At 45.4% G+C, this 23,588-nt stretch overlaps 1 protein-coding gene across 1 annotated transcript in view; it reads left to right on the top strand.

Annotated features, from left to right (window-relative positions):
• Positions 1 to 14,766, top strand: part of RNF135 (ring finger protein 135) — a 15,070-nt gene extending 304 nt beyond the window's left edge. The window contains exons 1-8 of the mRNA XM_040641016.1: positions 1 to 22; positions 124 to 155; positions 977 to 1,001; positions 3,389 to 3,402; positions 8,824 to 8,963; positions 11,578 to 11,740; positions 13,259 to 13,348; positions 13,711 to 14,766. The exon at positions 1 to 22 is cut by the window's left edge and continues 304 nt beyond it. Of these exons, the coding sequence (XP_040496950.1) occupies positions 1 to 22; positions 124 to 155; positions 977 to 1,001; positions 3,389 to 3,402; positions 8,824 to 8,963; positions 11,578 to 11,740; positions 13,259 to 13,348; positions 13,711 to 14,237 (1,013 nt within the window). The 3' untranslated portion in view covers positions 14,238 to 14,766. The remainder of the gene's footprint in view (positions 23 to 123; positions 156 to 976; positions 1,002 to 3,388; positions 3,403 to 8,823; positions 8,964 to 11,577; positions 11,741 to 13,258; positions 13,349 to 13,710) is intronic.
• The last annotated feature ends 8,822 nt before the right edge of the window (positions 14,767 to 23,588 follow it).

Below are 23,588 nucleotides of genomic sequence, written 5' to 3'. Positions count from 1 at the left end.
CCCCCCCCCCGGCCGGCTGCCTGTCGTCGCCGGGCTGTTCTTGCTCTGAGCGCTCCCGCTCTTGGGACGAGCTGGCCTAAGTATGAAGAAGCGGAGGAAAAAGCCCGGTCCGCTGACATCCAGTCAGCCTGGCTGCTCTAGCTACTCCTTGGCACGTTTCCACTTCTTTCCAGTCTTTCCGCTGTGTCTTTGAACGTTCTTATATCGGGGTAAGATACAGCATAAAATTAGTCATTTCACCCGTGTTTGTGTGTACAGCTTAGTGGCATTAGTTGTATTCTCAGTGATGTGCAGCTGTCACCAGTTTCTGTTTGCAAAAGGTCATCACCACAAACACTCTGCACCCCTTAAGCCGTAACTTGTCATTCCAGCTCCCTGCAGACCCTGGTCACCTCGAGTCTGTTCTCCTGTCTCCATGATTTGCCTACTCCAGATATTTCATTTAAGTGGAATCGTATACTATTTTTGTCCCTTTGTGTCTGGTTTCTTCCACTTACGATAATTTTTTTTTAAGATTTTATTTATTTATTTGACAGAGATAGAGACAGCCAGCAAGAGAGGGAACACAAGCAGGGGGGAGTGGGAGAGGAAGAAGCAGGCTCCCAGCGAGGAGCCCTATGCGGGGCTCAATCCCATAACGCCGGGATCACGCTCCTAGCCGAAGGCAGACGCCCAACGACTGAGCCACCCAAGCGCCCCAACTTACCATAATGTTTTAAGGGTTCATTCATGTTGTAGCATGCACCTGAATTTTATTCCTTTTTGTGGCCGAATAATATTCCATTGTAGGGATGTACCACATTTTGTTTATTCATACACCGATGGACATTGGGATTGTTTCCACCTTCTGGTGACTGTGCGTAGCGATGCAGTGAACATTGGTGTGCAAGTAACAAAGTCCTTTTCAGTTCTTTGGGTAAATACCTAGGAGTGGACTTGCTGAGTGGTATGGGAGTTCTACGTTCAGCTGATTGAGGAACACGGCCAAACCGTTTTCCAGAGCAGCTACAACATTTTACATTTCCACCAGCAAAGTACGAGTTGCTGATTTTTCCACATCCTTTCCAATATTTGCTGGTTTTCATTTTATTTTGATCCCCCCCCCCCAACCACCACTTTGTTTTTAGGATAGCTTTCCGGTTAGGGGTGAAGTGCTTTCTCACTGCGGTTTTGACCTGCATTTCCCTGATGATCGATGATGTTGACTATCTTTTCATGTGCTTATTGCTCATTTATAGATCTTCATTGGAGAAATATTTATTCAGGTCTTTTGACTGTTTTTAAAAGTTGGGTTGTCTTTTTCTCGAGTTTTTTAAGATTTATTTATTTGAGAGAGAGAAAGAGATTGAGAGAATGAGTGGGAGGAGAGGCCCAGGGAAAAGCAGGCTCCCTGCTGAGTAGGAAGCTTGCTGTAGGACTCCATCCCAGGACCCTGGGATCATGACCTGAGCTGAAGGAAGATGCTTAACCCACTGAGCCACCCAGGCGCCCTTTCTTGTTGAGTTTTAGGAAATCTTTATAAATTCTGGGTATTAAAACCTTATCAGATATATGACTTGCAAATATATTCCCCCATCTGATGGGTTGTCTTTTTATTTTCTTGATAGTGTCCTTTGATGCACAAAAGTTTTAAGTTCTGCTGATGTCCAATTTACCTATTTCTTCTCTTATTGCCCTTGTTTCTGGCATCATATCTAAATCCATTGCCGAATTCTGAGTTCATGAAGATTTACCCCCATATTTTCTCCTAAAACTTTTATGGTAATAGGTCTTCTATTTAGGTTGATCCATTTTGAGTTAATGTTTCTATACGGCATGAGGCAGGGGTCCCACATTATTCTTTGCATGGGGAAATCTAGCTGTCCCAGCACCGTTAGTCTAAGACCGTTTTTCTCCATTGAGTGGACTCGGCACCCTTATAAAAAATCAGTTGGCCATAGATGAATGGGTTTATTTCTCTACTGCTAATTCTATTCCATTGGTTTTTCGGTCTATCCTTATGTCAGTACCACATTGTTTTGATTACTATAGCTTCATAGTAAATTTTGAAATCAGAAAATGTGAGTCCATCTGACTGTGTTCTTTTTCAAGATTGTTTTGGCGGTTCAGGGCCCCTGCCATTCCGTGTGAATTTGAAGATTGATGTTACCATTCTGCAAAGAAGGCTGTTGGAATTTTGAGAGGGACTGCATTGAATCTATAGGTCACCTTGGGTGTGACATCTTATACAATATTAAGTCTTCTTCTCCAAAACGTGAAATGTCTTTCCGTTTCTTTAGGTCTTTTTTTTTTTTAATTTTTTTTTAATTTTTATTTATTTATATGACAGAGAGACAGCCAGCGAGAGAGGGAACACAGCAGGGGGAGTGGGAGAGGAAGAAGCAGGCTCCCAGTGGAAGAGCCCGATGTGGGACTCGATCCCGGAACGCCGGGATCACGCCCTCAGACGAAGGCAGACGCTTAACGACTGCGCCACCCAGGCGCCCCTCTTTAGGTCTTTTTAACTTTCTTTTGGTGATGTTCTGTAGGTTCCAAAAATATAGTCCTTTCATCTCCTTGGTTAAATTTATTCCTAGGCACTTTACTCCTTTAGGGGTTGTTATAAATGGAATCGCTTCCTTAATTTCCTTTTTGGATATTTCACTGCAGGTGTATAAAAACACACTTCTTTTTGGGTGCTGATCTTGTGCCCTTCAACTTTGCTGAATTCATTTACTAGCTCTAGGGAGCTTTCTTGTGGATTCTTTAGGATTTTATTTATAAGGTCATGTCCTATGGGGGTAGAGATCATCTTACTTCTTTTGCAATTGGGATTTATTTCTTGGCCTTTTATTTCTTGTCTAGTTGATCTAGCTAAAATTTCCAGTACAATGTGGGGTAGCAGCAGTGAAATCAGGCATGCTTGTTTTGTTCCCTATCTTAGGGGGAAAGCTTTCAGTGTTTCGCCATTGAGAATGATGTTAGTTGTGGGTCTTTCATAAATTCTCTTGGTTATGTTGAGGAAATTCCTTTCTGTTCCTGGTTTTCTGAGTGTTGTCATGAAAGGTGTTAGATTTTGTCAAATGCCTTTTTCTGCATCAATTGAGATGATTGTGTGTGTATGTGTTTCCTTTATTGTATTAATATGGTGTATCACATTGGTGGTTTTTCTTAAGTTGAACCACCTTGCATTCCTAGGATAAATTCCACCTGGTCATGGTGTATTACCCTTTTAATATGCTGTTGGATCTGGTTTGGTAGTATTTTGTTAAGATTCTATATCAGTATTCCTAACGGGTACCGGTCTGTAATTGTCTTGTGATGTTTTTACCTAGCTTTGCCATCAGAGTAATGCTGGCCTCACTGAGCAGTTAGAAAGTGTTCCATCCTCTTCAATGATTTGGAAGAGATTGAGAAGGATTGGTTAATTCTTCTTTAAGTATTTGGTAGAATTCACCCTTGAAGCCATCTGGTCCTGGACTTTTCTTTGTTGGAATTTTGATTACTGATTCAATCTCCTTGTTACACCTCTGTTGAGACTTTCTGTTTCTTTTTGAGTCCGTTTAGGTAATTTGTGTTTCTAGAAATTTATCCATTTCATATAAGTTATCTAATGTGTTGGCTTACAAAGTTCATAACATTCTCCTAAATTTTATTCTGTAAGGTCAGTAGTAATGTCTCCACTTTCGTCCTGATTTTAGTTATTCATGTCTCCTCTCTCTTCTTTTTTTCCCCATTGCTTCCTTTTTTTAAAAAAATTAACGTATAATGTATTATTTGTTTCCGACGTACAGGTCTGTGATTCACCAGTCTTACACAACACCCAGCACACACCACAACACATACCCTCCCCAGTGTCCATCACCCAGCCACCCCATCTCCCCACCCCCCTCCACTCCAGCAACCCTCAGTTTGTTTCCTAAGGTTAAGAGTCTCATGCTTTGTCTTCCTCTCCAGTTTCGTCCTGTTTCATTTTTTCCTCTCTTGCCCTATGATCCTCTGCCTTGTTCCTTAAATTCCTCGTATCAGTGAGGTCATATGATAATTGTCTTTCTCTGATTAACTTATTTTGCTTAGCATAATACCCTCTAGTTCCACCCATGTCATTGCAAATGGCAAGATTTCATTTTTTTTTGATGGCTGTGTAATATTGCATTGTATATGTACACCACATCTTTTTTACCCATTCGTCTGCTGATGGACATCTGGGCTCTTTCCATAGTTTGGCTGTTGTGGACATTGCTGCTATAAACATTGGGGTTCAGGTGCCCCTTCGGATCACTACATTGTTATCTGTGGGGTAAATACCCAGTAGTACAACTGCTGAGTCGTAGGGTAGCTCCATTTTCAACTTTTTGAGGAACCTCTGTACTGTTTTCCAGAGTGGCTGCACCAGCTTGCATTCCCATCCTCTCCCTTTTTCTTTATCAGTCTAGCTAAAGATTCATCAGTTTGTTGATTTTTTTGAAGAACCAGCTTTCGTTTCATTGATCCTCTCTATTGTTTTTACATTCTCCTTTTTATTTATCTCCAATAATCTTTATTATTTCCTTCCTTCTGTTAGCTTTGGATTTGGTTTCCCCTTTTCCCCTAGTTCTTCAAGGTATAAATGAGGTAATTGATTTGAGATCTTTCTTCTTCTTCTTCTTCTTTTTTTTTTAAGATTTATTTATTTATTTGTTAGAGAGAGGGCACAAGCAGGGGGAGTGGCAGGCAGAGGGAGAAGCAGGCTCCCTGCTAAGCAAGGAGCCCGATGTGGGACTCAGTTACAGGACCCTGGGATCATGACCTGAGCCAAAGGCAGATGCTTAACCAACTGAGACACACAAGCATCCCGAGATCTTTCTTCTTTCTTAATGTAGACATTTACAGTTATAAATTTCCCTCTGAGGGGTGCCTGGGTGGCTCAGTCGTTAAGCGTCTGCCTTCGGCTCAGGGCGTGATCCCAGGGTCCTGGGATCAAGCCCCACATCAGGTTCCCTGATCCACTGGGAGCCTGCTTCTTCCTCTCCCACTCCCCCTGCTTGTGTTCCCTCTCTCGCTGGCTGTCTCTATCCCTGTCAAATAAATAAATAAAAATTTTAAAAAATAGAATAAAATAAAATAAAATAAATTTCCCTCTGAGTCTTTTCCAGAGTTCTGACACAATTGGTTCTTTAAAAAAAAAAAAAAAAGGTTTTATTTATTTATTTGACAGAGAGATAGAGAGAGAGCACAGGTAGGCTGATTGACAGGCAGAGGGAGAGGGAAAAGCAGGCTCTTTGCTGAGCAGGGTGCCCGACGTGGGGCTTGATCCCAGGACTCTGGGATCATGACCTGAGCTGAAGGCAGACACTTAACCGACTGAGCCACCCAGGAGTCCCCCGTGTAATGTTTTTAAACAGAGTTGAGGTTACATTGTATAGCCAGGTTATATTCTCTTTTTTTTGTTTTAATTAATTATTAGAGTTTATTTTTTAGATAGTTCTAAGTTTACAGAAAATTGAGCAGATAGTATGGCAAGTCCCCAGAGGCCCTTCACAGTTTGTCCTATTATTAACATCTTGCACTAGTGTGATACATTTGTTGCAATTGATGAATCAATATTAATACATTATTCACTAAAATCTATAGTTGAACTCCCCTTGCTGGTGTTCCCTCTCTTGTTGTCTCTCTCTGTCAAATAAATAAATAAAATCTTTAAAAAAAATAATAAAATAAAATCTATAGTTGATAGTTGCAGTGGCAGTATCATAGCCAACAAGGTTTATCCAAGGCATGATTATTGGTAATTGAAACTAAAATCCATGGGGCTCCTGGGTGCCTCAGTCGTTAAGTGTCTGCCTTCGGCTCAGGGCGTGATCCCAGGGTCTTGGGATCGAGCCCCGCATCAGCTCCCTGCTCTGCTGGGAGCCTGCTTCTTCCTCTCCCACTCCCCCTGCTTGTGTTCCCTCTCTCACTGGCTATCTCTCTCTCTGTCAAATAAATAAATAAAAATTTTTTTTAAAAAAAAAGAAAAAACTAAAATCCACAGTTGATACTAGGGTTCACTCTGTGTTGTACAGATCTATAGGTTTTGACAAATGTTTGATATCATGTAGCTACAATTATGGTGTCATACAGTTTTACTACCCCGAAAATCCCCTGGCAGCTGCTGATCTTTTTACTCTTTAGTTTTGCTTTTTCCAGAATGTCATATAGTTAGAATCATACAATTTCTGGCCTTCCCAGATTGGCTTCTTTCACTAAGCAAAATTATGGTTTGTGGCTTGATAGCTCATTTCTTCTTATTCCTGAAAAACATCCCATTACATAGATGTACCACATTCTATCCATTCACTTTTTTTTTTTTTTAAGATTTTATTTATTTATTCGACAGGATAGAGACAGCCAGCGAGAGAGGCAACACAAGCAGGGGGAGTGGGAGAGGAAGAAGCAGGCTCATAGCGGAGGAGCCTGATGTGGGGCTCGATCCCATAACGCCGGGATCACGCCCTGAGCCGAAGGCAGATGCTTAACCGCTGTGCCACCCAGGCGCCCCTATCCATTCACTTTTTGGTGGGACATATTGGTTGCTTCCTTTTGTGTGTGTGTGTGTGATTATAATTAAAATTTGTTTTCTTCTTTTTAATTATAAACAACAGCATTGTCCCTTAGGTCCTTAAAACTCTTTGTTACTGTTGCTTATAGTGACTGAATATACTTCCCATTGGCTGTTAAGTAAAAATGATTGTTTTTGGATGATAGGATATTGGAAGATTTAAAACACTCCCTCTTTCTCATGCTTTGCATTTTTAAAAAATATTTTATTATTTGAGCGAGAAAGAGAACAAGCAGGGGGAGGAGCAGAGGGAGAGGGACAAGCAGGTCCCCCCGCCGCTCAGTGGGGAGTCTGACGTGGGCTTAATCCCAGGACCCTGACATCATGACCTGAGCTGAAATGCTTAACCGACTGAGCCACCGAGGTGCCCCTCATGCTTTGCATTTTCTAAATTCACTGCAATGCGTATGCATTTCTTTTATGAATAGAAAAAACAAAGCGCTTATTTTTTAAAGTTCTTAATTTGCTCCAGTGCCAGGATCAGGGCCTCTCTCTTCAGTTCTAGCCACCTGAAAATTTAGGAGGGGGACCTGGAAATTTAAGAGCAAATGGTGTTACCAGTGGTCGGCCACCTCCCTGATGGTGGCTTCCAAAACACATGCTATTTTGAAGATGCCGATGGGTCCTGGGTCAATTCCAGTTTTTGAGGTTCCAGCATGCTTTAAAAAACGTAAAACGGCAAAACAAAGTTATAAACACTGGTATATTGACAGTTGGATGATAGGCACGTTGTATTTCTGTGACTCTGTATAGGACCCCTTTTGGAGGTAATGCAATGTTCACCACTGAAGTCTGGGCCCAGCCTGTCTCTGATGAGTGCCACCAGGTCTGGAGGTTGTTGCCAGAATGTTGGCTGCAGAGCTCCCACTCCCAGCCAGGCAGCTGAGCAGATCAAGGTCTTTAAGTGGGGTTGTTTGGCTCTCTAGTTTGAGTGTCCCTTTAAATGGGCAGGATGTCGGGGCACCTGGCTAGCTCAGTCAGAAGGCCATGCGCCTCCTGATCTCAGTGTTGTGGGTTTGAGCCCCACGTTGGGTGTAGAGTTTACCTAAAAAAGTAAAATCTTTTTTTAAAAGAATATTTTATTTATTTATTTTTGAGAGAGAGAGAGAGCACGAACAGGGGAGAGGGGCAGAAGGAGAAGCAGACTCCCCGTTGAGCAGGGAGCCTGATGCGGGGCTCCATCCCAGGACCCCGGGATCATGACCTGAGCCAAAGGCAGACACTTAACCGACTGAGCCACCCAGGTGCCCAAAAAAATAAAATCTTTAAAAAAATAAAAAATAAATGTGCAGGATGTCAATAATCCAACAAAAGGAGCTTGCATCTGTGCATTACTTTAGAGTCTCCAAGATCTGGGGCACGTGGGTGGCTCCATCAGTTAAGTGTCCAACTCTTATTTGTTTATTTTTTAAAAGATTTTATCCATTTATTTGACAGAGAGCGACAGTGAGAGAGGGAACACAAGCAGGGGGAGTGGGAGAGGGAGAAGCAGGGTTCCTGCTGAGCAGGGAGCCCGACGTGGGGCTCGATCCCAGGACCCTGAGATTATGACCCGAGCCGAAGGCAGATGTGTAACCAACTGAGCATCCCTAAGCACCCAACTCTTGATTTCAGCTCAGGTCATGATCTCAGGGTCGTGAGATCGAGCCCCACATTAACCTCCACGCTCAGTGGGGAATCTGCTTGAGATTCTCTGTCTCTCGCTCCACCCCCTTTGCCCCTCCCCCTGCTCGCACTCTCTCTCATTTTCTCTCTCTCTCAAATAAACATTTAAAAAAATAATAAAGTCTCCAAGATCCCTGCACAGTAAACCAGTAGAGTCTCTGCATTGTTGAAGAGGAGAAAGAGGGAGGGTCACTGCCACTTTGAAAGGAGTGGTGAGGACACAGGATGAGTCTAGTGAGAGTGGCCTTCAACCTCTCCAGCTGAATGCCCTCCACTGCCCCACTCACCTTGCCGGCCGCAGCCACCTGCCAGGCTCTCAGCATCTCCGCTCTGACCTCTGTTCAGAATGAGCCCGTGCTTCCCTTTAGTCTTCACTCTCACCCTCCTGCCCCCCAGCCTGTGGATGGGCTCTGGTTCCCTGTTATGGCCACTGGACCATCAGTAGACATGCAAAAGGTCTGGGGCATCCGCCTCCTTGTCCTCTGGACATTTTTGTCACTCTGTTGCCTGCTTCCTTTTTTGCAGTGTTTCCAGCTCCCTCTATCTAGAGCTGGGTCCTGGGTCCAGCTTCGTGTTCCGCTTTGTTCTTTTAAAGGCAGCGGCACAGAGGAGCGTCGCAGAAGTTGCGCGTGAGCTGGCAGAGCTGGTGGAACAGCTCGTAGACATCGTCAGGGGTCTTCAGAGTCAGAGCCCCCGCCCCGAATCCGGACCAGACAATGAAAGGAGCTCCGGGAGCATGGTAGGCTCACCAGGAGGGGAAAGCGTGTGCCGGGGGCGGGGCTAGGGACAGCTTCAGGCTGGAGCCGCAGGGATATGTTGGGAGTTGAAGGGTGCAGTAAGTCTTCATCTTTTACCATTTTCTTACCGTCACACATGGATGACTGGAAGTGTGCAATGCTTGAGGTGAGGTAGGGGAGCTTCAGGGGGCGAGGTTCCGTCCTTACCTCTGCACCTACCCAGGGACCTCTATGCAAATTCTGCAGACAGTCTAGGCCCCATCTTCATTGACCTTTCAGCAGCCTTTGACCACACCTTCACTCCCGAAGCTTTCTTTTCCCTTAGCATCTGGGACAGGGGTCTTCTGACCTTCCCCGCTTTCTGTCTGGCTGCTCCTTCCCCATCTGTCTTGCAGGCTCACTCTCTTTTCCTCTCCTCAGCTTAGAAATGCCCAAATTCCTCAAGGCTGAGGGCTACATCCCTCTCTCTTCCCCGCTGAGTGGTCTTCCCCACACCATGGCTTTAATTACCACCCTATGTGCAAACATAGCGCCAGCCTGGACCCCTCTCTGAGCTGTGGGCTGCTATCTTCCTTCTCACCTTTACCTCTTGGTATCTCAAAGGCACATCCCACTTAAAATGTCCCAACAGTTTCTCCTCTGGGAGTCCCCATCTCAGTGACTGGCCCTGTGATCCATCTAAGGGCACAAGCCAGGAACCTGGGAATCATGTCGCCCCCTCCCTCACTGGCCTAAACATCCCCAGAACCTATTTACTACTCTTGAACTCCTTGGAGACATCTCTGATCCAAGCCTCTGATCATTTCTTTTCTTTTTTTTTTTTTTTAAGGTTTTATTTAGTTGAGAGAGAGAATGAGTGAGAGAGAGAGCACAAGCCATGGGTGGGGGGGTGGGGAGAGGCAGAGGGAGAAGCAGGCTCCCCGCTGAGCAGGAGCCCCACGTGGGGCTCCATCCCAGGACCCTGGGATCATGACCTAGCCGAAGACAGATGCTTAAGTGACTAAGCCACCCAGGGGCCCCGAGCCTCTGATCATTTCTTGCCTGGATTGCTGCAATAATTAATTACTCTACTCTATTCCCGCTGGTCTGCTCTCCTTGTGGTTGTCAGAGTGACCCACTCAAACTCAAATCTGATTTACAACATCTCTAGTGACATCTGCTTGTGTGGGATTAAGACCCGAATCCTGGCTGTCCTCACAGAACCAAGGGGGCCCTGCAGGACTCCTTCCCTGTCTGCCTCTCCTGTCTCCTTCCACCCGGCTCCCCTCCTCTGCCACTCCCCGGCCTCTTTAAGCTGCAGCCATTCTGGCCCCTATCAGTCCCTCCAGGGTATCATACTTCTTCCACCACAGGGTGCACTCCCTGGAATGTTCTTTCACCCTGTCACCTAGATAATGCCTGCTCATCCTTCAGACCCAAGTAAGAGCACCACTTTCCTGGTGAAACCTTCACAATTTCTTCCAACAAGTCCCCCTATTAGAGGCTCTTACAGTTTCATTTGTGGCAGATACCACGAGTTGCAACTTGATAATGATGGGTGCCATAATTTATTCATGTCTGTTTTCCCTCTTCCCCTGCCCTGGACTCTAAGCTTCATTAGGGTGGAGACCTTGATGGCTTTTGTTCTTTTGTTCATGCTTGTATCCCCAGGCCTAGCAAGGTGCTTGCGGCATAGTAAGTGCTCAACAGATACTCAGGGGTCTTCAGGGGCTGCAAGGTGTTGGGGGGAGGAAGGCCTGAGAGTCTGACTTTCACACTTGCCATTGCATTGGTCTGATGCGAGGATTTAAAAAGCTCTGGTCTACAAAAGTGCTCGAGTGGTGGGACAATGCAGGACGATAAAATTCACTGTGGTGATTGAGTTCACCTCCGTGAGCTGTAACTTCTTTTGTAAAAGGGGGATAGCCAACCTACCTTGGAAGGTTGTTATACAAATTAGAAGTAAGCCACGGGAAATACTCGGTCCTTGGTGCCTGCTACTTTACAGTTGGTAAGAAGAGTGGAAAGTATGCAAAGTTGGGAAGGAACCTCAGGGGCCAAAAGTGGCAATGTGGGAGCAGATGTGAGGCTGTGTTGGGGAATAACAGGGCCTGGGGTTAAAGAAAGTCAGGGAGCATGTGTTGGCGGGCCCCAGAGAGCTGGGAGAGCCTGGATGCCCGGCCACATGTCTACGCTGGCTCTTGAGAGATGATAGAATGACAGCCTTCCGGGCAGACTACTCTGACCTCTGTAGTTGATCTTGGTGACTATCTGTATTATTTATTTTGTAAAGCCCCTAGAGGATGGGCTTACAGATTTTACTGCTTTTTGGGGTATTATCTAAGAAATCCACATTTATTGTACAAAATACTAGAAAATGCATAGGAGTTCAAAGAAAACAAAGGAACATCATCTATAACCCCACCACCCGGAAATAACCACCCCTTAATATTTTTGCTGCACTACGTGTTCTTCCAAATTGCTTTCAAGGCATGTAGTTTGAGGGCCTAATTATGTTTTTAAAAATCTGTGAGGAGGCAAGTAGAAAACTATAGATGGCAGAATTAGAGTATACTATTTGATGCACACTTTCGGAGACTTGAATTACTTAATTTTTTTTTAATGTTCCATCAATAGTCTTCTTCTGGTGGGGTGGACCTTTCCTTGGCTTCTTCAAAGCCAGTGACTTCCAACACACCCAAGAGAAAAACAAGAGACATTCTGCATGACCTAGAAGAAATCCGGAAAAAATTACAGGAAAACTTCACGTGGAAAGAAGCCCATGAAGAACAACAACAGGGTGAGTTGATTTTATTGGGTGAAAGAGGATTAAAAATGGAAGTTGGGGGAAATGACAAAAACAATGACAAATGGCTCAGTGTTGGGGGGATAGGATCCCAGAGCCCAGCTGGGTTACCCCTGCGCGGTTGTCAATGAGGAAGGAGTGGGCGGAGGTGTTTTTGTGGCTGGATATGTGTTTTGCATATGGCTGGAGGTATGCTGTCACCTAGGCCTTTAAAAGATAGAAACTCATTTTCTAAGACCTCTACGTCCAGAACCTAGACCTGATTTTGCTGCTCGCCTATGTTTTCTACCTGAGGAGATTCAGAAACAGGGTGCTTTTTATGTTTAACTATTAAATGTCCTTATTACCAAAGCATGCAACTTTGTAAATCATCCTTGATGTGTTCTATTAAAGTATTATCTCTGGTGAGTGTGCTAATAGTAAACAGTAACAACACAGAAGAGAACCTCTCGGTCCTGACTTTGGAGGCTCTCTGTCGTAACCCTCGTCAGCACTGAAGAACAATTCACACCTGCTCCTTGGACATGAGCTCTGGGCTCCCTCCGATCTGCCTCCTGCCCTCGCCACTGCCAGCCTTTTATACCTCACAGACATCTCTTGCAACTATGTTTGTGTTTAAACGATCTTGCTCTATTTAAAAAGTTAGTTTTTATTTAGGTGGAGAAACATAATCCCTTGGGAAAATTTTCTCGAGGAAACAAGTTAGAGCACACTTTATTAGCCGTTCCAAACTCTGAGAAATAAGTGCTGTCTTGGCTCCTGGGCGCCCCTAAATTTAGATTGGGTCCCTTAGTGATCTTATTTACTTACACAAATTTAAAATCAATATCTAGGGGCTCCTGGCTGGCTCAGTGGAGTGTGTGACTCTTGATCTCAGGGCTGCGAGTTCAAAAACAAAATCTTTAAATTAATTAATAAAATCAATTTTTAGATTTTGGGGTTAAACTTAAAATTCAGAAATCCAAACAATATAAAATCATGCAGTGAAGGTCTCTTTCCCACCCTCGTCAATTTTCCTACTGCCCTGTCTCCATTAATCGTTTGTGTTCGTTTCTTGAGTGGCCCATTCAGAATTTACTTATGCAAGTGACAGTTTACAGCGCTGATGGAGGGGGAAGGGTGGTGGTCGTGGATATTCTAGGTGTTAGGGCGCTGTGATCCCCTGGAACTGCAATTTATTTGATAGATATGCACCTAACACGTAACTTCCTATGTAGCTGGCACTATGCTTAGTGCTTAGAACATAAAGATGAACAAGGTCTCTACCAGCAAGGAGCTTCGAGCTTCTGGGAGAAACAGGCAGTAAAAAAAAAAAGTCCATGGTGAGAACTTGGGGCTGAACATGCCTGACCCGGATGTTCTGCCTGACCCAAGTCTGATACTAAAAACACGTGTGAGGAACTGTGATGAAGCAGACAAGCCGTGTGCCCTGAGCACGATGTTCGGATACCTTCTATTTGCTTTTTTTTTTTATGACACTTTTTCCCCTTCCTGATTTTTTGCAATCCTCAGTGGAACTCCAGGAAGCTCCCTATTCCTCTTCATGCCCACTGCCTGACCAGGGCCATCCAGCCCCCGAGAGGGCCTCCCGGTTCGCTCAGTGTAAGTATGTGGGCGGCTGACCGCTTGGGTTTGGCCTGCCGGGTCCACCTCCCTGCTGCTGGGTCTGTTCCTGGGCTCACAAGGGGATCTGATTACAAATCAAATGGGACTGAAGACTCCCAAATTCCAGGCTATGCCGAGTGGGATTCAGAGAGCTTCCTGCAAGAGGCCTAATGTGGAAGTAAAAATTAAAATTCAAAAGGGGTGTTGTGATTAGAGCAGTAGCAGGGAGGCGTGCAGAAAACTGCCAGCTGATGCACCAGTTTTAATGGCAGTAGGAGTAAACTCTTATCACACCCGAAGATACAAAGCCGCCTTTTGCTATTAGTGCAAGCGGGTCATATCCTTGCTCTTTTCCTCAGGGGCCATCAGTCCGACCTTTGACCTTCGCAGCCACTCCTGCAGCCTGGAGGTATCCGAGGATTGCCGGGTGGTGACTGTATCTCACTGCCCACAGACCCATCTCTGGAATCATGAGAGGTTTGTGAACTGCCAGGTCTTATGTTCCCAGGCCTTTTCTTCTGGGAAGCAGTACTGGGAAGTGGACACTCAGCATTGCAACCACTGGGCAGTTGGGGTGGCTTCCTGGGAGATGAAGCGTACCCAGATCATAGGAAGGACCAGGGACTCCTGCTGTGTCGAGTGGAAGGCTAGTCGGCTCTCTGCATGGCACATGGTCAAGGAAACTGTCCTCGGCTCTGACAGACCTAAGGTGGTGGGCATCTGGCTGGACCTGGAGGAGGGGAAACTTGCCTTCTATTCAGTGGCTAATCAGGAGACGCTTCTGTATGAGTGCCCGGTCTCGGCCTCCTCTCCTCTGCACCCTGCCTTCTGGCTCTTTGGCTTAAATCCTGGAAACTCTCTGATTATAAGGCCAGTAAATGTATAAAGGTTCCCTGGGTGTTAGAACATGGTGGTTTCCTGGTCTCTCCCTCCGCTTGCAAGCCAGTGGTGCCTCGACAAGAGTCCCACCTCCAGAGTGAATGGCTGTGCGGTAAAGCGCTAACTGCAGGCTTGATGTTCAGACCGCACATTCCCAAGAGAGCACGGGCCTTTGACTGGCTCCTGCGAGGCAGCCCCTAAGCCCTTGCGGCATCCTGCCTGATAAGAGTATTTTTGTTTCCCTAAGGGCCTTGGGCCAGGAGATACCCGCTTGACCTCTGGAGGGGCTGGAGACTAAGGCCTGCCCATGTGACCGACCCCCAGGAAAAGCCCTGGGCGCCAAGGCTCTGGGAGCTTCCCTGGTTGGCAGTCTCCTTGTACATTGTCACACAGTGTCACTAGGAGAATTAACATTGTCCTTGTGACTCCATGGGGAAGGGGAGTTGGTGTCTCTTGGCCTGCGTCCCATGTGCCTTTTGCTCCTGCTGATTTTAACCTGTATCCTTTCACCGTAATAAATTGTAACCAAGACTACAGTCACTTTGTTGCGTTCTGTGGGTCCTGCTAGTGAATCACGGGACCTGGGAGTGGTTTTAGGGACACCCCCCCCAACACAGGGGCAGGTTATCCGTTGCGGTGGAATGATACTACCACGAATGCAGTGGTTTCCAACAGCACATGGTTATTAGCTTAGCTTCTGTGCACCAGGCATCAGGCACGGTCCGACGACTAGCCTCACCAGCTGCAGTCAAGGGGTGACCTGCAGCCGTGGTGGCATCTGAAGCCCAAGTGGGGAAGGATCCCCTTCCAAACTCACATGGTTGTTGGGGCATTCAGTTCCCCGTAGGTTGTCAGACAAAGGGCCTCGGTATCTTGCTCACTGTTGGCTGCAGACCACCCTCAATTTCTTACCCCACGGGCCTTGGAATATAGCTGCTTACTTCCTCAAAGCCAACAAGGAAGAGGAGGTCTCTTAGCCCAAAGGACATTAGATCGTGTATAATGTAATCACGCAAACATAATCTCACATACATCCTGTTGCTTTTGCTTCATTCTGTTGGTTAGAAACGAGCTACAGGTCCTGCCCACATTCGCTCCACAAGCAGGAAGACCAGGAGATGGCCGGTCATGGGGGCCACCATACAGTCTGGCCAGCACTGGGTATCATTTCATACTTGATTTCCCCTGTTTTTAAAAACCATTTTATTACATGACAGAACCAATACAGAAAACTCCATAAAACACGTGTAGAATATAATGGATTATTATAGAGTAAACATCCTTATTAACTACCTTTTGGGTCAAGAAATAAAACCTTCCTATCCCCCCGGCAGAAGCTCCTTCACGTGCCTTGTCTCAATCACACAAGCCTGCTTCTACCTGAAGGGAAGCTGACTTTTACAGTAATCACTTCCTTGAATCTCCGTAGAGTTTTACCACCCAAATATGCACCCCTAGCTACAAGAGTCTTATCCATGTAAAAAAAATAAATAAAAATAAAAATGGATATGTCTTTTTCTTAACTGCTTTGTTGAGATAGAATTTACATACTATAAAATTCACCTACTTAGAGTATACAGATTGGGGGATGCCTGGGTGCCTTAGTCAGTTGAGCGACGATTTTGGCTCAGGTCATGATCACAGGGTCCTGAGATCCAGTGCCACGTGGGGGTCCTCGCTTGCAGGGAGCCTGCTTAAAGACTTTCTTTCCCCCTCCCTCACCAGCTCCCCCCCCCACCCTGCCAACTCTTCTCTCTCTCTGTCTCTCGAATAAATAAATAAATCTTTAAAAGTAATTAAGTAAGGGGTGCCTGGGTGGCACAGCGGTTAAGCGTCTGCCTTCGGCTCAGGGCGTGATCCCGGCGTTATGGGATCGAGCCCCATGTCAGGCTCCTCTGCTGTGAGCCTGCTTCTTCCTCTCCCACTCCCCCTGCTTGTGTTCCCTCTCTCGCTGGCTGTCTCTATCTCTGTCGAATAAATAAATAAAATCTAAAAAAAAAAAAAGTAAGTAAATAAATAAATAAGGTGTACAGATTGGGGCACCTGGCTGACTGACTCAGTCAGTAGAGTGTACGACTCTTGATCTCTGGGTCGTGAGTTCAAGTCCCACGGTGGGTGTAGAGATTACGTAAATAAATACATAAATCTTTAAAAACATAAAAACTGGGGCACCTGGGTGGCTCAGTCAGTTAGGCGTCTGTCTTTGGCTTGGGTCCTGATGCCGGGGTCCTGGGATCGAGCCCCGAGTTGGGCTCCCTGCTCAGCAGGAAGCCTGCTTCTTCCTCTCCTCCCTGTTCATGCTCTTTCTAACTATCTCTGTCTCTCTCTCTCTCATAAATAAATAAAATCTTTAATTTTTTTAAAGATTTTATTTATTTATTTATTTGACAGAGACAGTGAGAGAGGGAACACAAGCAAGGGGAGTGTGAACGTACTTGCGTGCGTTCTCTCTCTCTCTCGTGCACATGCGTGTGCATGCATGAGCAAGCTAAAGGAGATTATCAGGTGCTGTAGACTTACTGAGGCTTTCACCGTCACTTAAGTAGGATAGAAACGTAATAGAAAAGGGAAAAACATTCTGGCTACAGAGGTCACCATTTCAAATGTCCCTGCACCATCTACGATTACCTCGTTCCACCGCTTAGGGTAACGTGGTTCTAAGAGACTGGGCTGGTGCACGATGGAAGACTTTCTTCCCTGCTCAATGAAATCTTTTCAGCTTTATTTTTCAAAATGAATATGTCCTGGGGAGAAAGACTTCCGCCTTTGGTCGGGACACAGTGTCTTGGAGTTACCAGCGGATCTTTTCTTCACCACCTCTTGCACAATTAATCACCATGTTGTGACACTGGATTCTGCCTTCTCAAATCATGCCAATCCCGGCCCCCTCGGCTTCCCTCTGCATCTATTCTGGTGCACGTTCTAATCACTTCTCTGCCACATTATTGTAATTTGAGCCCCTCGCCTCTAGTCAGAACCCCCTTGCCGTCTGTTCTCATTCTGCTACCGTGAGCTTCCCCGAACACAAATCAGATGTTGCTTCTCCACTTAAAACTCCCCAGGGCTCCCCAGTGCCTCCAGCAGAAAATTGCACTTCCTACCTCTACTCTTCCCTGCCTCTAGCCCCATTTCCTGTCATCCTTCCCCATACACCCTCCACCCCAGCCACCTTGCTTTGTGTCGTATCTGGTCTACTTTGCCTGGGGTGTCCTCCCCCTTGTCCGGAGGGAGGTCTCTGTTGAAAACGGTGCACAACATGTTGAGATCAGATCAAAGCAGACCCACTAATACTGGGAGCCATCAGGAAGGCCCCTTGGGCTAAAACCATGGTATTTTTTTCGTAGGAGCTCTCCGGGGATATTTGCATTTTTGCTGGGTGAAGGCATGGTGTTGCCTGGGGGTCATCTGTTAACACAGCCCTGTACAAAGAGCAGACTACCAGAGGAATGTGACACAGTCACACGGTCCGCTGGTTTGGGCTAGGGGAGGTAAAGATTTAGATTATGAGATGCCACCTTTTGTGGAAGGTTTTTGAAAGGTTTGGGTACATAGAGAATGATTTGGAGGATTCTGGTGATAAGATGGGTGCCTAAAGATGAACTGCTTTGTCCACACTGGCCTCCCGTAATAAATCTGTGTTGTTGATCACTGTGCCCCTAACACTGAGCACAGAGCCTCACACGTGGTGGGGACAGTAAATACTTGTTAAATGGCTTAATAAGCACGATATCCTATATTAGTGTCTCGAAGCATTGCTATTCTTCTAAATATTTCTTTTTAAAACATTTTTTATTTTTTTGTTTGTCAGAGAGAGAGAGAGAGCACAAGCGGGGGGAGCGGCAGGCAGAGGGAGAAGCAGGCTCCCTGTTGAGCAAGGAGCTCAACGTGGGGCTTGATCCCAGACCCCTGGGATCATGACCTGAGCCAAAGGCAGATGCCCAACCGACTGAGCCACCCAGGCGCCCCTAAATATTTCTATTAATTTTATTTAAAAGATATAATTATTAAATTAACTTTGACATTTTATAAAAGATGGTTGTACTAAAAATTAATTCATAATCTTTAATACATTTTTCCTTTCTTTGTACTCTCATCTAATACTTATGTACTCCCATTAGTTTTTAATTACCCGACGAACACGTGTACATTCTTGTAAAAGTTCAAAGCTACAAAAGCATAGAATGTAAACGGTGCATAAATGAATATATCATACTTCATTTTTATATAGCTCTAATTATATATGTGGTTTTATATTTTTATTTTTTCACTTATTTTGTAAACACTTTTCCATCTTTTTTTTAAAGATTTTATTTATTTGAAAGGGAGTGGTGGGGGGAGCATAAGGGGGACTGAGGGAGAGAGAGAGAGACAAGCAGACTCCCCACTGAGCAGGGAGCCTGACACAGGGCTCGATCCCAAGACCCCGAGATCATGACCCAAGCCAAAGTCAGACGCTTAACCAACTATGCCACCCAGGCACCCCTCCATATCTTTAATGCTCATTAGGTTTAATGACTGCAAAGTTCTCCAATGTATTTATTTATTTTTAAGTACTCTCTATACCCAATGTGGGGCTTGAACTCATGACCCTGAGATCAAGAGTCACATGCTCTACCAACTGAGCCAGCCAGGTGCCCCATAATGACTGCAAAAGTTCCAATAATTTTATGCCATACTTAATTTATTCCCCTATAATTGTATGCTTTTCCATTTTGAACTGTTGCGTAATGTTCCTCTAAGAATGTGTATATGTATATGTATATATATTTTTCTTCTTTTGAATTATTTTCTTGGAATATATTTAATGTGATTTCTTTGCAGAAATAAACAGAAATTATAAATTTACTATTCTGTGGAATTTGTTTTGCAGAAATAGCCTGTGGCCTAAAAATTTCTGAGAATCACTGGTTGATATTTATAGTAAGTTAGCAAAAATGTTAATGTCTTTGCAGTGATCAAAAGTTACATTAAATGCAGGCTAAGTGATTTGCCCTTGGAAAGATGATGCATGTCAGCAAATGCATTCCAAATTAAAAAATGCAGTGAACAGGGGCGCCTGGATGACACAGAATGTTACATTAGTTTCACGTGTGCAACATAGTGATTCCACAACTCTGTGGAAGAATTGCCTTTCAACGTGGTTAGTTTTCAAATGCCTTTTAATAAGTAATTGTGCTGAGTGACATTCCTTCCAGCCTAATCAAGCAAATGGAATCCATGTCCTCTAGAGACCCATCCGTGTGACTGTGCAGAGGACATGGGTGTTTGAACAATGAACCAGGAACAAGCACATTAAAAGGCAAGATAAAGCATTTACTCTGTATCAAGGCATTGGACTTTTCTGCTGTACCAGAGCAGGCTTGACAGGAAAAGGAAGAAGTCTTCCTGGAAGGAATGGGAGACTAAAGTGAAGAATGGGTGGATGATGGATGCTACTTTGGGTTTAACTTGAGAGGCCAAAGATAGAAGGATCTGAGGATCGGGACCAATGCCAGCCCGAATCTGACTTGGCCTCCTGCCCAGGACTATGGCTAACTCACCAATCAGAGGCCAGCCTCTTGTTCCACCCAATGTCAGTCATCTTCTGCCCACTGGCCCTGGGTGTTCCACTGTCCTGGAGATGCGGAGAGAGGCTGTGTGGCAAGTTCCTCCTTTGACAGACATAAAAGTTGGATCCTGTTATCTCCTGGCCAAAGTACTTTGTTCAGACCTCCCTATGTCCCCTGCACAGCTGAGGAGGCAAGAAATTTGTCTTGTGATGGTAGAGCTCCTTCCTAGCAGTGTTCTGGAGGAAAATTCCATCAGTGCCTTCTAGATTCCAATCTGTCCTCTTGGCTTTATCCAATATACTTAATATACAGTAATCAATCTGTAATATCCCAACAGTAAATTCCACTGCCAACAACTCTGTTCCCTGGCTTCTGTTTTGCTGCAATGTGTCATCATGTGCCTCTGTACCTAGGCCAGAGAGGTGTATGGGAGTCACTTTCCTCACAATTTACTTTATTCAACATTTGTAAATCACTGACGATGTACCATGCACTATTCTGTTTTCCTACTATGGTAACACATTTAATCTTCATTACAATTGCATGAGGTGTTGTTACCATTTAGCCGATGAGGCACAGAGAAGTTAAGCAATTTGCTTGATGGTGCACAGCTAGTAACTGGTAAAGCTGAGGTTCAGACCTAGGCAGGTGGACTCCAGAGTCCCTACTCTTAACCCCTGAACTATGCTGTCTCCAGGTGATCTTCGCAGTGACCCCTGATGGATGCCTGTTATATCATGAGAAGGGCATATCACGGGAGTGCAGGGGGCCAAAGCGCCAGAATTATAGCTGATCAGGAGTTGGAGAGGGGATGTAAGAAGAAACTTACATTGGAGACCCAGACAACTTCTCCCCCACTTTCATGAGTGTTGATCTCCGTTTGTACCTAACCATTAGTTGTTGCCTACTGAAAGTGGTTGTTGGTTGTCTCTTTTCTGCAGGCCTTGAGTCTGGATTTTTATTTTTATTTTTTTAAAGATTTTATTTATATTAAGAGAGAGCACAAGTGGGGTAAGGAGCAGAGGGAGAAGCAGACTGGAGGAGGGCGAGGGGCAGAGAGAGAGGGAGAAGCAAACTCTCTGCTGAGCAGGGAGCCCAAGGCGGGGCTTGATTCTGGGACTCCAGGATCATGACCTGAGCTGAAGGCAGACGTTTAACCAACTGAGCCACCCAGGCGCCCCAGGATTTTTATTTTTTTTTAAAGATTTTATTTATTTATCTGACGGAAAGAGAGCGAGAGAGCCCAAGCGGGGGGAATGGCAGAGGGAGAGGGAGAAGCAGGCTCCCCATTGAGCAGGGAGCCCGATGTGGGGCTTAATCCCAGGATTCTGGGATCATGACTCAAGCCAAAGGCAGATGCTCAACCAACTGAGCCACCCAGGTGCCCCGAGTCTGGGTTTTTAAGTAGGTTTTACTTACAAAGGAGTTCCCAGTATTAACTCTGTGATGTTCCCCTGCCAAATAAACTCTTCTTAGTCCCCTGCCTTCCAGACATTTCAGTTAATAGAAATGCCAAAGTTATTGCCCAGCACACATGTACAACACGGTGAAGGCCTTGTCTCTTTTCATACTTCTGGAGAAGTCACTCAGAATTAACACTGTCATCAGCTGGCGATGCTGTTGCAGCGCTCCTGGGATCAAGCTTCTCTACAAAGGGTTTAGGGCATTAAAGAATTTGCCCCTCTGTAAAGGGCCTTTGTCCTTTGTGGTCTAATATTTATTTTTTTAAGAAAAAGTTTTTTTCACATATATTATTTCATGAGATCCTCCAAACAATTCCATAAGGTAGGAGCCTGGGAAGAGACGATAGTCTTCATCTGGCAGAGAGGAAACTGAGGCAACAGGTGATGTGACTTGCCCAGAGTCACACACCAAGGATGGCAGAGCCCGGGCTCAGTCTCAGCTGCCCTGCCTTTGGCAAGTCACGGTATCTCTCTGGGTCTTGCTTTAACCTATAGGGTAATGAGATTGGAATAGGTGCTCTGTAGGGGTCTTTTCAGCTCAACCATCGTGTAATACTAAAATTCAGAGGAATTGTTTTCCCTGAAAGATCTGGTTATCAAGACACCTGAATTTCACATTTCTATCCATCTTCTTTGCATCTCTCCTCGAATAGGACTTCATTATCTCCCAGCGAGTGTATCTCTCCTATCTCCCTCTTTAAAAAAAAAAAAAAAAAGATTTTATCTATTTATTTGACAGAGAGAGACAGCCAGCAAGAGAGGGAACACAAGCAGGGGGAGTGGGAGGGGAAGAAGCAGGCTCCCAGGAGAGGAGCCTGACGTGGGGCTCGATCCTGGGACTCCGGGATCACACCCTGAGCCGAAGGCAGACGCCCAACGACTGCGCCTCCTATCTCCCTCTTTATATCACAAAGTGTTTTTGGGAAGGGCTATCTCTCCTATGCTCCTTAGGGACATCATTATACTAAGAGGCAAAATACTGTTGTAAGGGTAACAGTGTATTTGCCTCAAAACCTGTGGCTTAAAACTTTTCAGTGCACTTTGCTTTAACAATGGTAGCTGAGATCAACAGAGCAAGTACCGAGTCTGGCACTGTATCAAATGTTTGACATGTATTACCTTGCTTATTCTTCAAAACCACCTGAAGAGGTAAGTGTTGTTATCATTATCGCCGTGGTACAGAATGGACAGGTCGGAGAAGTAAAAGCACTTACTCAGGATCACGTATCTAATTAGGTAACGGATTCTGGATTCAATCCCCTGCAATATGTCAGCAGCTCTTATCTGCTAAACCAACACCCCGTGGCTTCTTCTAGGACAAAGGGGAATTGTATTATGCACACTTTATTTCCTCTAAAAACTTACTATGTAATATTTAAGATAGAAAAAAAAGGGCACATTATGCAGACAATACTGCCTCATTAATTCTATCTATCTCTCTATTCCTCTCTCTCTCTCTCAGTGTGTGCCAAGCACTGGTCTACCATTCAGGATGTAGCAACAAGTTCCTCCAGATAGAGAGGGCCGGGAGGAAATAAGGTAACTTTAGAAAAATGAGTAATAGTTTATTATCCAGTGTCATCTACGTGTCTAGCATTATGTTCAGTAAGCCTAACTAAAGGTAAGTATCAGAAGACCTGCTCAAAAGAAACCAAGGAAGTGGCTTAGTTTGGTTTAGAAACTAAGTTTGGCTTAGGGCAGTGGAAAGTCATTTAGTTTGCTACAAAGAAATGGATCTGTTTACAAGGACAAGGTAAAAAAGAATGTCATTATTTAGCACTGTATTTTGTAAGCATCGCAGACAAAAAGTAGCAAGGGTTGGTGGCTTTGGGTAGTGAAAAAGGCTCTATCCCGGGAGCCAGTCACCCCTTCGTCAATCAAGCATTTTCTGAAGGCTACGTCCAATGAAATATGGATGCTACTGAAAACCAGGTAGGCAGGTCGCTGCCCTCCTGGAGATTATAGTCTGGTGCTAATATTCCCGTCCTGAGTCACTGCCAAACTAGCTATGTGACCTTGGACAAGTACCTTCTCCTGCCCCAATTCTGCAAAATAAATAGGGTCAGACTAGCGGATCTGCCACTCAAATTTCCAGCCGCGGGCGTATCCGCGGCCCCCGGGGCAGGGAGGAGGGTGGGCGAGGCTCCACTGCCCTGCGCTGCGGCCAGCTGGACGCGGGGGGCGCCGCTCAGGCCCAGAAAGCGTTCGCGTTCCGAAAGCGCTTGTCCCTCGCGGCGCCCCGTCGGCCCCGCCGCCGCTGCCGCCCGCGGAGCCGGAGGAGGCGGAGCTGGAGCTGTCCCGGCTCCCGAGCGGGGAAGCAGCCGAGGAGGCGGCGCGGCGGGCCCC

This window comes from Ursus maritimus, unplaced genomic scaffold (assembly GCF_017311325.1).
Source record: "Ursus maritimus isolate PB19 unplaced genomic scaffold, ASM1731132v1 scaffold_24, whole genome shotgun sequence".
In the NCBI taxonomy this organism is placed as follows: Eukaryota; Metazoa; Chordata; class Mammalia; order Carnivora; family Ursidae; genus Ursus; species Ursus maritimus.
The sequence above is the reverse complement of the archived record's forward strand: the minus strand, read 5'-3'. Positions and strand labels throughout refer to the sequence as shown.